This window comes from Clarias gariepinus, chromosome 10 (genome assembly GCF_024256425.1).
Source record: "Clarias gariepinus isolate MV-2021 ecotype Netherlands chromosome 10, CGAR_prim_01v2, whole genome shotgun sequence".
Lineage (NCBI taxonomy): Eukaryota > Metazoa > Chordata > Actinopteri > Siluriformes > Clariidae > Clarias > Clarias gariepinus.
In genome coordinates, this window is record NC_071109.1 from 17,065,797 (window position 1) to 17,082,801 (window position 17,005).

Consider the following 17,005-nt stretch of genomic DNA (forward strand, 5'->3'; position numbering starts at 1 on the left):
TGTAAAGCCTTTCCAAAAGAGTTGAAGCTGTTATTCTACTTGTAAAAATGCATGATTCAATGATGTTCCTAGCTCTTCATCTTTCAATTCCAGCTGTTCCTCTATATTTATACAGAAATGGTCCTCCACAAATCTCATCACTTCAGTGGGGATAGTAAAGTTATACAAACCTTGTGGCAAAGTTGGTTTACAAAGCATTTATAAATTCAGTCATCACCTCAGTGATTTGTAGGCCTGATGTATGCAGTGTGGAAAAGTAGGGAAATTTGCTTCAACATAAATCAGTAGAAAAATGCATGAGGCCCCTCCACACGCTAGCGGACTGTTTCATTTCTCCTCTATAGCTCCATATTGAGCCGGTTCAAATGATGGAAAATGTCACTCAAAAACGAATGGCAGCGGAAAACTTAACATTTTTCACTAGAAAAAGCAGTATGTTTTTTTCTGCTTTGATTTACAAAGAAACATCAAGATCTCCTTTCTTAGTTTACAAAATGGTCTCAGTGCCTTTCCACTGCTCAGTCACCTAATGTAATTACTGAACTGGTGTATCAAAAGAGGCGGGTATCAAAAGGTGGTGCTTTAAGCTGGAGGTTCAACAAATAAAGTTGATAAGTAACATACTTATTCCTTCTTCTTCTTGTCTTTCAGCTGCCTCATTCGAACCCTATTCTCTCCACCCTCTTCTCTCACATCAACTAACTTCATGTCCTCTTACACTTAATCTACACTAAAGTCTCTTTGGTCTTTTTTGAGACCTCCCGCCTGGCAGTTCCAACCTCAGCATTTTACTACCAATATATTCACAATCTCTCCTTGCTAATTCTTGCTCTAGCTTTAGACTCATCACACTATCTGATACTCTTTCCACCGCCAGAACATGGTCTCTTTTAACTCACCAATTAAACCCTTTCAAACAGAAATCATGCTATAAAGGCAATAGCAAGACCCCCTTAATGTTCTGCTTTGCCTTTCATTTTTGTAATTCATGCAGAACCCTTAAAGTCAGTGATAAGAAGTCTCTGTGTTTGCTTTCACCCGCATGCCAGCTTTGAGCTTACCACATGCGTCAGAATTACCAAGCATACCATTGCATTTCAAAACAAGGGCAGGTGAACTGGGGAAAGGTTGTTATCTGTGCACCTTTACATCATTTACCGAACTGCCTTAAAGTCCCACCTTTACACTCTATGACTGGCTATAAACCAATTCTGGTAGGGGGAATGTTTCATCATTGTCAGTCTCAGCTCATCCTTTATCATTCTTGATGCACGACAGCTTTTGCACCAACTGCACTGGGAACGTCTAATATTCTCTATAAAAGATATCAGTGCATACGCTGCTAACTGTATACTTTTGCTTAAATCTCCTGACAGCATGTCACAAACAGCACATTAGATCCGCATTCTGTTATAAGGTTCTGTGCCTGCCATTGCAAGCGAACCAACCATTACCAGTTGGTTAAAAATATATATAATATATGGTAACTTATATAAATATATATATCTTTTCTTTAAGAACAAAAGTTGCTTAGCTTTTTGGCTGGAGAGACGGTTCCTCTTCTCATTAAGAACATAAGACGTTGCACTGAATAGTCTCTCACTGTCTGTGCTGGTGCTTGGGGCAGATAAATAAATGTGTGCAATCCGTGCAAGCAATGGAAAGCAGTCTTTGTTCAAGCGCCAGTAGTCAACAGGATTGTCGCTTCTGGCAATTTGTAGTTCATCTAGATAAGTCTCTAGTTGTTGTGCAGCTGTGCTTCTTCCAACACCACTGCTGATCGGGCAATGCGGAAATGTTGCAACTTTGGTGTCCTCATCTAAAACTTTAAAATACTTCCATACGGCTGACATGCTTTGTCTTTGATGGGCAGACGCATGATAACAGCTCCAGCGTGAGTAAAACCTAACCTGTACTGCGCGAGGATCGGAGGAGCATTAATTTTCACGGAAAATTTGTGGCCCAAATTCCGGTGCACCCCTTAGTGTTCCTTTAATCATGTGGCCCTAAAACAAAATTAGTCCAAGTAGATCCTGTCGAAAGAATTAATCAAATAATCTAACATGGCAGCACTAGTGTGCTACATTGCTGTTGTCAGTTGATTCATCCACAGCTTGAGAAATTGATTTCACCTTTTTTAGTTTATTCAAAAAAGTCCCGAAGACGTCTGCGGCAAGGACCTCTACTCTCTTTGTGGCTGAAGGGTCCGACATTCTTGATCGAATCAATTACAGTTTTAGACTTTTATCTGAAACCACATCCTCAACTGATGCAAGCAAGAAGTCTTTGACTCCTATATCCATAGCTCTCTTGTTCTCTAGAGCTCAAAACAGGATGCAATGTCTTTGCTCACAGCAAGAAGGAAGCCCCAAATTTTTCTGGCAGCGAGTGTCAGCGCCAAGTGGGAAAGTGATGTGAAAGTTACCATGGGTTGTCTTAAAATGCCTTCAAAACAATATTCTTTTCCTTAGCTTTTAAGTGCTAAAATACTCAACATCAGAAACAGGACCATATAAAACTCATCCAGGGTGATTGGCAGTAACTCATCCCAGAAACTCCGTAAGCAATTTAGTCTCAAACCCCACTCACTACACACACTTATACTCAAAGCTCTAGAAAACCAAATTACTCTTGAAACATGTGCGTTAGAAGCCGCATATGCCCGCATAGTCTTTGGAGGCATACAGGTGATTAAACAAACAAACAAGAAAATATCGCTGTTGCTTTATAATTCCAAAGGCAAGGAAATACATGCTGTTTAGGAGTAGGTTATGGCCAAGGCTGATCTGTCATGTAAACCAACCAGTTCCTGTCACTGGCTGATCAACCAGTGCATCTCTTTTACAATGAAACCTCGGATTGTGAGTAACGTGGTTTGAGAGCGTTCCGCAAGATGAGCAAGGATTTTTAATCAATTTTGACTTGGAAAATGAACAAGTCTTGGTTTACGAGTACCGAGTATCATGTAGCACGCATGCGCTCCTTCTTTTGACGCCAAGCGTCACGTGATCACAATTGAGCCAATGGTTTTTCTTTCTCTCGCGCGCGCGCGCTGCGGAACTGTGGGTAATCGTCTCCCCTGCTGGGCCTTAGTGCGGGTCTATCACTGGTATAATCAACGTCATATTTTATTTTGTGTCTGTATGATTGTGTGTAAACATATTTTATTTCTGTTTGTATGACACAAAAGAAACATTGTATTTTATGTCTGTATGAGTGTGTGTACAGCGCGCATGGAAAGCAACAGAAAGTCTCATTAAAGAGGTTAAAAATCCACTTTCTTGCCATTTTCTCTGCTCAAGGCTCAGACTGCTATTTGTGTCTGTGTGCGTGCGCTTCATTGGACACCGTGGCACCCACACAAACCTTTCCTACTGTCACAGACACACACACTGTTTCTCTCTGCTCTACACAGAAACACTGCTCTGTCGCGATTCTTTTCAAAGGTAAAGTGCAGGTTAATTTGTTTTATTTTTACAAGAATGATTCCGTTAGTGTTTGTCCGATATAACAGTGTTTTCCTTGTGTGTACGTGTGCGCGCCGCGTGTGTGAAAAGAGTGGAGAAAGCATAACTGTGTAAGATGAGAAGGGGGAGCGGAGAGCTTACTTTAGATTCACATGCACACACATACTCAGCGCCTACGCGCAAAAACGGAAACACTTATCTGTTGGGATTTATCTTTACTTTTTAGCATGGGTAAGGTAAAGCGCGGGTTAATTTGTTTTATTCCACTTCCGGAAAGAATTATGCTCGTAATCCAAGGTTCCACTGTATAAATGTAAAAAAAAAAAAAAAAGATTGAGAGAGAGATATGAGTTAATATGGCAGCATGACATATGGCACCCAAAAGAAAAACAATTCATAACTGAACTGATTTTCTCTTATTAACGGTCCTTAAAGATCTTCAATCTTGACCAGTTGACCATTTAATAGACAATGGTGCTAAGGAGATGGATTTCCTGCTAGACCACTTCTCTATTGAGTTAACAAGAGAGTTAACTGCTTTCCGAAACAGCTGTGACACCAATCTGGCCAGGGAGAAGTATCAGTCCATGAACATGTTCACCTCATAAAACTGCACAGACAAAGCCTACCATTGTCTTGGGGAGGGGTGATAAACAATCATACTGCTGTGACCACACGGCACAAGCCATGAATAATGGCATCTTAACAAATCAAAACTAAAATATTCTGTCTTGGCCATCCTTCTTGTGCCTTCCAATGGGCATTCGTACCACAAAAGTAAATTTGATATCGGAGGGTCCCTTACAAAAATAATTGAGGAAACTATCTAGGAAAATGCAGTAAACATGTGGGAAAGTGAGGGTAAAAGAATTAGAAAGTGAGGGTAAAAGAATTGTGTAGAATGTCAACACAATTACAAGTGTTGACATTTATAGGTGCCTAGCCCTAGTGGCCCTCAGAGGGATATGCTCAAAATGGAGATGAATGAGGGACATATAAGAGTTCCTTGTTTACTTTCTTTGCTATGGTTGTTGTGCTGTAATTAATTAATTTATTATCAGATTGTGCAGCCCTAAAATAAATCACATGCTAACAATTAAATTAATTAGTAATATGTTAAGGAGGAAATATACTGTACAAATGTGTTTTGCATGGCGTATGATTTAAGTGGTGTACCTTTATTATTATTATTTTTTGGCTGGTGCTCCCAAAAATTTTAATAAGCTGCATGGTGCTAGTGGTGAAAATTTGTCCTGAGACCAGTTTTCCTCACTTGGATAACATCCCACGAGAGCTGCAGTTTTACTCAAATCCTTATGCTTGCCAATTTTTTCTGCTTCCAATAGATCAACTTCAGGAGAAAAGGTTCAATTACTGCCTAGTATGTCCCGCCCAGTTGCACTCACCACTGTAAATAGCTGTTGAAAATGTAGCTACTGTGAGAAGGGCCAGACTGTAATGGCTAGACAATTTGGTCAGAGCAACTACAAAACTGCAGCTCTTGTGGGATTTTCCCGAGCTGCAGTGGTCAGGACATACAAAAAGTGATCCAAAGAAGGAAAACCAGTAACTGACAACAGGGTCATGGGTGGCCTAGACTAAATGATGCACATGGGGAGTGAAGGCTGGCCCGTGTAGTCCAATCTAATGGAAGAGCTACTATAGCTCAAATTGGGAAAAGGGACAATAGCAAAGTTGCAATAGAAAGGTGTCAGAACACACAAGTCATTACTGTTATGGTGGAAAAGGAGGGACTTACTCAAGATTAGGTGGATAGTCGCAATGTTATGGATGATCAGTATGTGTGTATCCTACCAGGATCACGTGATAACTGGAAACGATAAATCAACACAGCTAGTGTTAATTCCACTTTGTAAAGTTTTACAATTATTTAAGATTATTAGGGAGTATTATTGCTCTTTACCTGCTGCCTCGAGCTCCAGAGTCAGAAAATGCCAATGAACTCCAGTAACCTCGCTCTCATTAAAAATTCAAGAAGTGCGACCGATGGGAATCTGAAGCAGAGTACGCCTGTTGCGGTATTGCAAATTAAACATCCTGTGCATGTTGGACATTGTTTGCAAAACAATATAAATAAATGAATTAAATCTGGGTGCCATGGATTCAATGCATTTCATGCTCAACGCAAAGAAACAGAAATGAGTGTGCTCTTTGCAGTGACGTTCATCATTTAGACCTAAATGTGAGTGATGCTACACTATTATCAGTACGCCACAAGTCATATTTAGCACAAGCAAAAACGAATTATAATAGTCTAATAACGTTCAGACTAGTCTGATAACGTCGTAATGCGTCTTCTATGGAGATGCTCACATGAACTCTAGTAACCCAGTCGTATAACAAAAGGCAAACATGGGAGCAATGCTAGTTCCTGCTGAACCAAGCGTTCTTCAAAAAAATAATAATAATAAACATAAACAGTAGACTTACGGAACCAAAAACCACCGAGAGTCCGCTAGTCTAGCATTCGCGACGTTTCTCCGGTCGAATGTCAGCCATGCTTGAAAGACAAGACAGCGCGTAGCGGACTCAGGAAATCGACATCCATAACGAGAAGAGACACGAAGAGCTCGCCTCTGCTCGCTTCATCCTGCAGCCATTAGAGGTAAGAGCAGAGGCGTAGGGAGCACTACTGAGCATGCGCATTACCGCCAAGAAGATTACAGCAGGGAAGGAAGGAAGTAAAGCAGAGAGAGAGAGTGAGATTAGCTTAGAAAGGGAAAACTAATGGAAAAAAATGTGACGATAGCGTTCGCCAGTGTAAGTAATAATTGATAAAGGTTAAATCTCTTTTGATTTAAGAGTTTAAGAATTTAAGTCTTGTCTTTTAATCGTAAAAAGGCTGATTTCGGCTCATAGATAGATCCATCTAGGAACATCTGTAGTCCAACTAGGGGAGGCCAGTTAGACCTACATTGGACATACGTATTTATTTCCATTTTACATCCCTGGTGTGACCTCTTGTCAGCATGTACATGCACATTTACACACTACGGGCAATTTGGGAACACCTAATCTTCATGAAACCCACCAAGCATAGGAAGAACATGCAAACTCCAAACATAAAGAATTGAATTGAACCCGGACCCTGGAAGGGCCACCATGCCACCAGCGAGTATGATTCGAAACAGACTTCTAGATGTGGGGCTCACATCCTGCAAAGCAAGAAACAGCCTTTCATTAATTAAAAGCAAAGGAGAGCCAGGCTAATGTTTGCAAAAGACCATTGAAATCGGACCTTATAGAACTGGTGTAAGGCCTCCTTCTTAGATGAGTCCATTTTTCAGCTTTGGACAACATCTTATCTGGTCTCTTATTGTTTTCTCTTATTAAGGTGTATGTGTGCACGTTAATAATGTATAAACCCAATCTTTCCCAAACTTTTTTTTTTTTACCCCAGGGACCCCATGTTTTCAAAATGACAAACCATTGTAACTCAATTCATAATATGCATTATTCATAAACTATGAGAAAAGTTTATATGTACATAAATTAATGTTTTTGAACACTCACTCGCACTCATCATCTATACCGCTTTATCCTGTATTCAGGCTTGCGAGGGACCTGGAACCTATTCCAGGAGACAGAGCACGAGGCGGGGTACACCCTGGACAGCTATGTTATTGGACATTTTTAATGCAATTAACATACCACTTTATTACCCTAAATGGTAAATCATTAACTTCATATGCATGTGTTTTTAAAAAGTTGTTCATTTTAAAAGTTTTCTATAGTGGTTTCTGTTATATTTCCATCTTACTGCAGACAAAAATCATGACAATGTGACCTAAATCAAATCTCCTTTGACCTACTTGTGGGGTATGACATGAAAAATTTATTAAACCAATGGAATAATAGCTTTATCATTCAACATGGGCCACCGAGGCAGCTCTGGCCCCTTGGAATCTGGTTCAATAGGGTCCCTGGTTGGCTCCAGTCTGTTGACACTGGATCCTTTCTGTGCTGTTGTTTGCAGGTTGGGGTCTAAGTAGATTGGACTAAATAGTTTATCCTGCACATCCTGTGGGTGCTCGATCGGACTGGGTGCTGGGGAGTTTGCAAGGCTCACCGATGCATGCAGGGACCAAAGGCCAGACTGAGTAAGAGACATTCTGTAAAGAGAGAATGAGAAGGTGAGCAAGGAAGGGGGCACCATGGAAGATTTACCACGTTAATATTAGATCTATGATGAAGACAACAAGAGAGAAATTACCCTTACAATTTCATTGTCCCAAAAATGTCATAATTTCTATTTAAATAAGCAAATTTGTTAAAGCCATTTGATTTGATGCTTATTGCAGTGATAATTACTGTATATTTCTGCTGGTTAAAAAATATTTTAACCTTAACTAATGCATTATTTAAGTGTTGCTGGAGTTTTAATAGCTTTCACCACCTCATTTGAGAGGATTCCACCACATTAAACACATTTTGCTTTGGGCTCAGCATCACTGCTTGTGATGAATGTGAATTCTTAAGCAAATTTAAATACAAAATAACTAGCTTTATAATAAATCAATCAATCTAACCATTTTCCACACTACTCCTCAGACCACCAGATGGCACTCTGAGTGACGATATGGCCCACTGGTTTAGAAAACTCTCTGAAAGTTTAGATTTCACTGGAGGGAAAAAAAATGCACTAGTTCTTTTTCAACTCTAGAGTAAGGGAATACACGTTTGGTTATTTCTTGGGAAATTTAAGTGGGAATAATATAAGTCTAACAAAATGTTTTATAAAAACAAACTTTACTGTGGCTCCAGATGGCACGGGCATATTTCAGGACGATAATGCATTGTGCCTAAGGAGTTATTTTTACACATGAATTGTCCACTGCAAAGTCCTGATGTACTGGAGAAGATCATTGAGAAGATTTTACCAAGTAATTCAACTGTCATCGATGCAAGATTTTACTAAATAATCATTCATCTCTGGGCAGGCAAAAATATTTTGATGCTACATAAGAATTTTGAAACAATGCCATGGTGAATGTATGGCATAATCAAATGGTAAAAACCATATAACAGAATATTAGTGTGCATAACGTTTTTGCCCATCAGCTAGCTAAGACTGGCTCATGTGATATTGGATTAATAGATAAATGCAAGGAATTATTGCATGCCATGAAGTTATTTTTTTTAACTAGCTTTCATAAATACCATCTTTAAAATTAAAGTAATTACTTTCTTCCTAACAGTAAAGGAAGCTCATGTTAAAATCATCTTTTTATTTAGTTTAAGCAAAAATAAGAACTGCTCGAGTTGTGTGTAGCTGGGATCTTTAACAGTGTTGTTTACAATTCTTGTTACACAACTAATTAGTTTTAAGGTTTACACATCAGATTTGACACAATTTTAGCCCATTTTTGTAAAAAAAAAAAAAAATTTAATTGCTGTAGTTGAATCCTTTTTAAAGGTTAATCACAGACCATTGCATTGTCCCTTTGATACTTGGACCTGGGTTATCTGCGCTTTTTCACCCTGGTTGTGGTTGTGGTGCGTCCTGGGAAAATAAAGTTCATCCCTAGTTCCTGCACCACTCACATGACAAATTGTAGTAAACAGGAACCTGTGATTTTTTTTTGCTTTTGCTGTTAAGATCGAGATATTTACTTTCCTGTGATTTAGAATTCCTTTCATATGGTTTGAGGTAAAAACAATAACAATTAATAAGGACAAAAAAGCTTTAAATGTGACATCAAACATTATTTTTTATATCATGCTAAGAGTAAAGTTTTAAAAAGAGATTCCATAGTTACTGTATGTTGTGGACTCATAAGTTATTCTCAAAAAAACACAGTATCAACAATAAGATTGCATTGATCAAACCACTAATTAGCCAAGATACATAGTAGTTTGTGGCGTCCTATAAATATATTAATTAATTAATTAATTTATTTATTGTTATTTCTTCTGCATAAAGACTTCCTTAATATCCATATTGGTTTCAGTTCACAGCTATGAGTTAAATGCTATACTCTGAGACCGGCCTAAATTAAATATACTGTATATTGGCTTAGCAAATGTTCAGTACAATGAGATTTTCTGGTTTCTTTTTCATAAAAAATAACCTTAAATAACTGATATAATAGATATATACATAATACAAGGTACTATGTCAACTATGTACTGTATGAATAGATATTCATTTCGCCAGCGCTTAGAGTTCTTTAGCATGTCCCATCCATTTCTTCATGTTACAGCCTGATCTGTGGCAGTATCCTTGTGTATCTTGAGCTGTCATTTGTGGTCTGCAGTACAATAAAAGACATATATCAGACTAGAGTCTTACACAGCAAACTCGATGTCTACACATCTATAACAAATGAATAACTTAATATGATCATTATAAGTAAAGTGATTTATTTATACAACGTATGTAACATCAGGAGCAGCTGGACAGTTCATGGAATAGTGTTGCCACCTTATAATTCCAGGATCATTGGTTTGAGCCTGTGTTCAGGTTATGTGCAAGTGTCACATATTCAATCCATGTGAGTTTCCTCCCATTTCTCAAAAACATACTATCAAGTAAACTGACAATTCTAAAAACATAGGTGTGTATGGGTGTGCAGATGTTTATATCCATAGTGCCTTATGATAGCCGGGATATCCAGTGCCTGGAACTACTATAGCCCCAACCAGGATAAAGTGGTTACGAAAGATGAATGAAAAAATAAATAAAGGCATAATTTTACATAATAGCCATTATTCCAAATCAATACACTTACAGTAGTATATTAATATTTTTTTTACCACATTATACATCTATCATACATTAAAACCATTAACAGTAGGACCATCTAGGATTTAGTTTCCCTTGCCTGTCTCAGCAGAACTCCTTTGCGGGGGTGCCTGGCACCATGACGTTAGCAGCAGATCCTTTGCAGGCTGTGACTTACGGTTTGGGGCCTTTTTGGATCGGACTTATTTGGGTGCTCAGTCGGATTGAGTTGGGAACAGCTTAATCAGTCGGAACTAAGTAGTCTGAAGGCCAGGTCAACCATTGGCTCTTTGCCTGCTGGGGCTATTGTGTGGCAGGCTGTGGTGCACTTGATGTTCTGGTGCCTTTCTATTATGGGCAGAATTAACCTTTTTTCAACAACTTGTTCTGCAATGGCTTTTCTGTAGGATCAGACCAGATGGGCTGGCCTTTGGTCCTCAGTGAGCTTTGGGTGCACATGATTCAGTTTGGTGTAGAATTGGCGGTTACTTTTTACTAAAGGACATGTTTTTTTATTTTCTCTTGTGTTACTTTTCTGTATCTAATAAAATGTTTGCAGAGAAAAAATACATAAAACCCTCAATGCAATGCATATTAACTTATCTTATCTTATCTTATCTTTGTAAGAAAAGAATAATTCCAAAAAGGTTCCAAAAGCTTGACAAATACTTACTTGTACCAATTCCATTCTCCCCAAGGGGAGTTAGTGAGGCCATCCTGTGCTCTAACGCACACTGTCACCCCATATTTTAGTGGCCACTGCTGCTTTTGTGTCAGGCCAACCTGAGCAGAAAAAGAAATCTAATGCTGACAGAATCCTATTATATAAAGCTTTCCAAATATACGCTTAACATAGATACTCAGTTGTCTCGATGTGGTATGGGAACAGGTGGGCATACCTTTGATCTGCGTTTAGAGCAGTCACAATTTCTTTTCCTCCGACAGCGAATCTCTTTCACTTGAAATCTAAGGGGAAAGTAGGAGAAGGGTGTACTCCAGCTCTCTGGATACTGAAGCTCCAGAATATTGTTCTTCTTTTTAATATGCACCATGTCTGGTTTCACTAAAGACAAAACACTATGACCAAAATGATCAAAAAATGTCCAAAATGCTTATCTAAAACAACCTTTAACAGATGATTTGTGAAAGATTAGTGGTTATGTTATTGCTGTAGTGATCAAGCACTGGTAATAAAAAAAAAACAGCTTATTGTATTGCATACACACTGGTGTTATAGAGTATATACAGGGCAATTGACATAGTGCATAGACATACCACAGAACACTTTTTGCAAGGCAAATTTTGAATTATTACCTATATCTGAGATTTGAAACTGCAGATTGTAAGTTTCAATGATGTAATTGCTTCGAAAATAAATGGTCAAATTGATGTGATCCATCTCCTCAGCATACGGGCAGTATGCATGATCTTGGCATGTGATGCTGCTTTCACTAGGTTCCAGACGGCAGCTAATGTTTCCCACAGTGTGAGAGCTAAAATGGAAAATAAATGAATGGGACACACCATGAACTGTATGAACCCATATTTGTCATTGAGGCCTTATTCCAATTTTGGAGACATTCCTCTACTCTGAGCACACCTCATCTAGATAACTAGATTGAAAACAGTGTAACTAGGCTCAATGCTAAATTGTGACCAGAATGCAAGAACATGCGCTGAGTGTGCATGGCATTAGTGGACAAACAACTTGCCGTGTTATTTGAACAAATTCAACTTTTCCAGCTCTCGTTTCATCCCAGGTCCAGAAGCACTGAAAAAAGCCACTGTAGTTGTTTGTTGAACAGTGGATATAACCTTGCCAACAAAGGAAAAAAAAAACAATGTTAACTTAATCTTGTTCTTATCCTCTGTTTTTTATTTTTTATTTTTAGCAATGCCTAAAAAAGTATACAAACTGTTTTTAATTCTCCTGCAAAATGACATACTGTAGAGTTCATTATGATTGTTAATAACAAGTCATTTATTTTTTCAAACTCGTATGCATTAACATCTCAATTAACCAAACCATTTAGTAATTCCAGTACTCTGGTACAGTGCAGTAATTCTAATGATTCTGTGATTTATGTACTGTACCCTTTTGAGGAGTGCCTTTAATTATCTTCTTGTATCTCCAATGCACCAATACCAGAGTGTGGTTCAGGTAGTTGCCCTCTGTGTTGTAGCAGGTGTATGTGCCTCCCTGTCTCTCCTCCAATATCACAAAAACTCTGTTTCCATGGAGTGGGAGCTCCTCTTTGTTTTCTCGTTTCCATATGATATTCTGTCCCTCAAAAGCCTCACCACACACTAGTGGAACCAGCACCTTGCTGCCATATTTGGACATGTCTTCATCCACCACCAATTCTAGTAGAGTGGAGAAAGAGGAATGTTAAAAGAAATACAAGGTGAATTTCATATTCCAGTCATTCAAATTTAAACACTTTGGTAACGAATTAGAACATTGATTTAAATATGTAACCTTATTAGGTATTATTATTTATATAAACATCTTGTTTTTTAATTTATATTTTAGTTTGGGTGTGTACAAACCATTTGCTTTAAGAGTCCAATAGCTTTCTACCACTTTGATGGATCCTACTGCAGCATCTTGGAGAACAACCAGGACTCCAATCACAAGAAAATTCATCTGCTTGAACAAAACATGAGCCGATAAACATTGAGACACAACACCGAATCATGGTCATCATTTTAACTCTTATGATATACAATGTACAATATAAAATGATCAGCCATAACATCAACAACACTACCAGGTTAACTAAATAACATTGATCACCAACTATACTAGCAAACTAGTTAAAGGATCCTGGGCTCATCCTTGTCCATGGGTACCAAAGGGCAGCCTTTATGATCCCACAGAAAAGCCAATGCAGCACAAATTGCTGAGGTTCAATGCTGGCCACAAGAAAAGTGCATCAGACACTCCCCAGAGGCACTGCGTTGTCATGTCCTGAACGGCCAGAGCCTTAGTGGTTTTAATGTTTAATGATATTTAACATCCCCCTTATAACCATATTGAAATTATTTTCCTATTTTTAAAGATTTTTTTTATACATATTATTAAAAAATGATGATTTGCTGAACCATTATTGTGTAAATAATATAATATAAAATGTTCAATATTTGCAATAAAATGTGCAATAAAAATAGTTTTCAGTTTTGGTTAATCCGTAACATACACAGGATGCAACATAAATTTATATAACTTTTTAAATACACCTTTTGTGAGACAATTAATTTGTCTAATAATATAAAACAATTGTTTGTTAGGGGATTTTTGCCCATCCTGTGTTACATTAATGATAGAGACTGGTCTTAAATAAGCATGTCTGTACTTACCTCTTCACTATGCTCCAAAAGAACAGAGTCAGGAAATTAAATTTCCTTCCTGTTAAATACAGACATACAACCTTTAAACGTGAATATATGGCAGAAATGCAGAATTTCCCCACAGAGGAAAAGTCCAGACCAGGCAGCTTAGGGGAACTAATAAGACTCCAAGGTTATTCAAACAGAAAGCTTGCTTTTGCCAAGATCACTGGACTCACTTCCACTTCAACAGCAGAGAGCAAGCCTTCCCATGCTTCTGCGGGCACCCCCTGCTCTCACACTATCATATGTTTACACTGAGAAAGAGGTCCTGTTCATGAAAAGAATATGATGAAAGATTGTGAATTTGCTGGGTATCCCAAAATTAAATAAAATGAGAGCTATATTTGATAAGTTAATCCTGCCATGTAATGCATGTTAGGGTTTAAGCATCTCTTGTGTTGGGTTTTATTTGTTGTTTAATTTTAAATGAAGTAAGTAAGTTTATGCAGGGTGTATTCTGGTTTGTGACCTGAGTCTCCTGTGATAGCCTTCATGCCTCCAATGACCATGACAAGAATAAGTAGGATAGAAAGTAAGTGAGTTTTTCCTAATTGGAAATTATAATGTGAATAGTGATGTGAGTTAGAAGAAGTTATCAGGATTTCTTATTTAAAATGTAAAATAAGAAATAATTGTTCTGTTCCATTTCTCATGCTTTATTAATTTTAATTCAAATAATATACACTTTTAACATTGTTACTTACTGCTCCTTTTGGTAAGTAGTCTTGAGTAATTGACCATGAAATGTAACCACTATCCTGCTGCTCTAACTTTTTCTACCACCAAGTGAACTGTATTTGCCTCACAAGCTAACTAGAACATTGTAACTAGAAGACTCTATGTGAAATCCAACACATGAAGCAATAAACATACAACTTTTTCACAAAATGAAAAGAAGACTTTTCATAATGCCAAACCATATGTGGGGACAGTCAAAAGGCATTTCCACAATATTTTACAGAAACTATAAGGATGAAATCGGAGCCAAAAGTGAACTGAAAAAAGGCCTGACATCATAATTAATGCTTAAAGCAGTTACTGCTCATAAAGCTCTATTCCAGGTGAATTCCAGGTGAATCATACCATTTTAAAACACAAGAAGTCATTTTAGGATGGGAAAATAATCAGTGGCCGTAGTAGAAACAGCAATTTCCAGTTAAAAAAAAAATGTTTCAGTTATATAAAATATAAAATTTTTAGAAATTTAATTTTTACATTTTAATATTTTCCCCACAGTGTTATGTATCTATGCATAACACTGGAGGTGGGCAGGTATTGAAATATTGGCATGTGTTATACTTTACAAAACCTATCATAAATTTAAGCTTAGTATATTAAGGGTAAGTAGCTTGTTTGTTTGTTTGTATTAGGATTTATTGCCATATCAGCTTCTTAGGCTATTTCATCGCAAGATTCACATTAAATATTAAGCTGGTTTACTCAAACCAATTTTATATTATGTTATAAGTAAGTGATTTAGAGAGTAGTGGGAAAGTAAAAAAGGATATAATAATAATAGATTTAAAAAATATATCACATTATAGCATGGTCTTGGTCAGAACAACAAGATTTTACATTAGGTTCTTTAGGTGCACTTTAAATAGAAATTGTAAAAGTTTTTCTGGTTTTGTCTTGCAGAATATGTTTTTGAAATTCTGTTTTGGTACAAATTGTTTCCTTATGGTATTAAAACTTGGGCAGTCCAAAAGTATGTGTTTTATGGTTAGGGTAGTTCCGCAGCGCTGACATTTTGGAGCTTCTTCATCCTTTAATAAATAAGCATGGGTTACATTTGTATGGCCTATACGGAACCTTGTATATAAGACCTGGTTGTGTCTTTATTCGAATGGGTGATAACTTCTTTTTTCTACCACTGGGTTTATTTTGAATAATTTGTTGTTTTGGTACTGTTCCCATTCTGCTTGCCATTTATTTGATATATATTGATTTATCGATAAAGTCAACCTCTGGTACTGCAAATATACATTTCTCTGCATTAAGTGTCAGGTTATGTCGACTGAGCGCAGCAAAAAAAGGCCTTTAAGCGCTGTTCGTGAATCGCTGCATTCGGGGCATGGACAATAACGTCATCCAGATAGATGGCAGTGCCAGGAACGCCAGCCAGTGTGGTAGACATGATTTTTTGAAAATTGGCTTTTGCTGTCTGGATGGAGAGGAACCTGGAAGTAACTTTGACGAAGGTCTAGTTTAGAAAAAATCGTTGAGTCATAAAAGTGTGTAGTCAGCTCTTCGATTGATACCAAAGGGTATTGATCTGGTATTATTGCTTTGTTGACGGACCTTAGGTCTACGCAAACTCTCAGTCCACCAGTTTTTTTTAGCCACTGTTAAATTAGACACCCATGGGGAGGTTCGATGATGCCCTCTGCTAACAGCCTGTTAAGTTCTGTAGTGACTTCTTCACGCAGCGCTAACGGAATGCGGATGAATGACTGATTTAACCGTGGAATCTAAGAGAGGTTAGTGAGTGAATGCAGCTAAGCACCCAAGGCCAGTAAACAGTGTTGGCCACTCTTGCTGCCAAGGGCAACTGACCATCATCTGAGTCCCCTTATTGTCCAACAGAGAAAAATCCAGCCTCGTAAATAGGTCCAATCCAAGGATATTGTTTCCATGGTGTGTAATGTGAAATGGGGTTTCAGGCAGAGCCTTGTTGCCATACTGGACAGGCGCATGTATAAGTCCGAGAACATTGATTTCAGAATTTCCATATCCAAACAGATTCAGAGAGGGCGGCTGAGGGACAAGTGCGCCAAAAAACGTTCATAAGTGGCCATATTGAGCAGTGATACTTTAGCCCCTGTAACCAGGAGCAGGGGAATATGGGAATTCGCTATATCTATCACACATGTAGAAAAACATTTTGGAGTTGGAGAATTGGAAGTTTATTGAATGAATAATGGCAGGGGTTGTGGGGCTCGTACGTGAGTTTCGTTGTGGAGGAGCTTGAACTGGAGCAGATCGACACCATTTTGCAAAGTGGTTGGGCTTCTGACAGCGTCGACATATTTGTCCCGACAGTCAGGGGCACGTGATGAGTGTCTAGTGGAGCCACAATCTCCACACCGCCGCTACATCTGAGGTTGTGCAAGCTGTATGTCTGCGTTTGACAATAAATTTGCCTCTGCTCTGTGAATGTTTGTGTATTCTTGGGTCACGCCCCCACTGCTTACACTTAGTTCACGTGCAGTGTTTAATTTAGCAGCACACTGCGCAGCAGACTCAACTTGAGTGGCCAGAATTACAGCTTTCTCTAAAGTGAGATCATCATCTTCCAATAACAGGTGCTCCCTCACAAGTGAATTGTGTGTTTTCTCAATTAGTTGATCTCGTATCATCTCGTTTGATAACGTACCAGAACAGCACGGTTTTGCCAGCC

At 38.2% G+C, this 17,005-nt stretch overlaps 2 protein-coding genes across 3 annotated transcripts in view; both read right to left on the reverse strand.

The window, feature by feature from the left end:
* The window catches only part of rnf145a (ring finger protein 145a), a 29,378-nt gene extending 23,277 nt beyond the window's left edge, over nt 1-6,101 (reverse strand). The window contains exons 1-3 of one of the 2 annotated variants that reach the window (XM_053506020.1): nt 5,919-6,101; nt 5,392-5,498; nt 5,227-5,298 (exon numbers count right to left, since the gene is read on the reverse strand). The gene's annotated coding sequence lies outside the window, so the exon portion shown is untranslated. The remainder of the gene's footprint in view (nt 1-5,226; nt 5,299-5,391; nt 5,499-5,918) is intronic. The other variant, XM_053506019.1, reaches the window with a different exon arrangement.
* A 3,160-nt stretch (nt 6,102-9,261) lies between these two features.
* Nucleotides 9,262-13,654, reverse strand: il12ba (interleukin 12Ba). The gene is made up of 8 exons (XM_053506306.1): nt 13,573-13,654; nt 12,763-12,859; nt 12,307-12,576; nt 11,925-12,027; nt 11,527-11,705; nt 11,112-11,275; nt 10,886-10,995; nt 9,262-9,739 (listed from the first exon to the last, which is right to left on the reverse strand). The coding sequence occupies exons 2-8, from the start codon at nt 12,857-12,859 to the stop codon at nt 9,649-9,651; spliced, it is 1,014 nt and encodes a 337-aa protein (XP_053362281.1). The 5' UTR covers nt 13,573-13,654; the 3' UTR covers nt 9,262-9,648.
* Nucleotides 13,655-17,005: the final 3,351 nt, after the last annotated feature.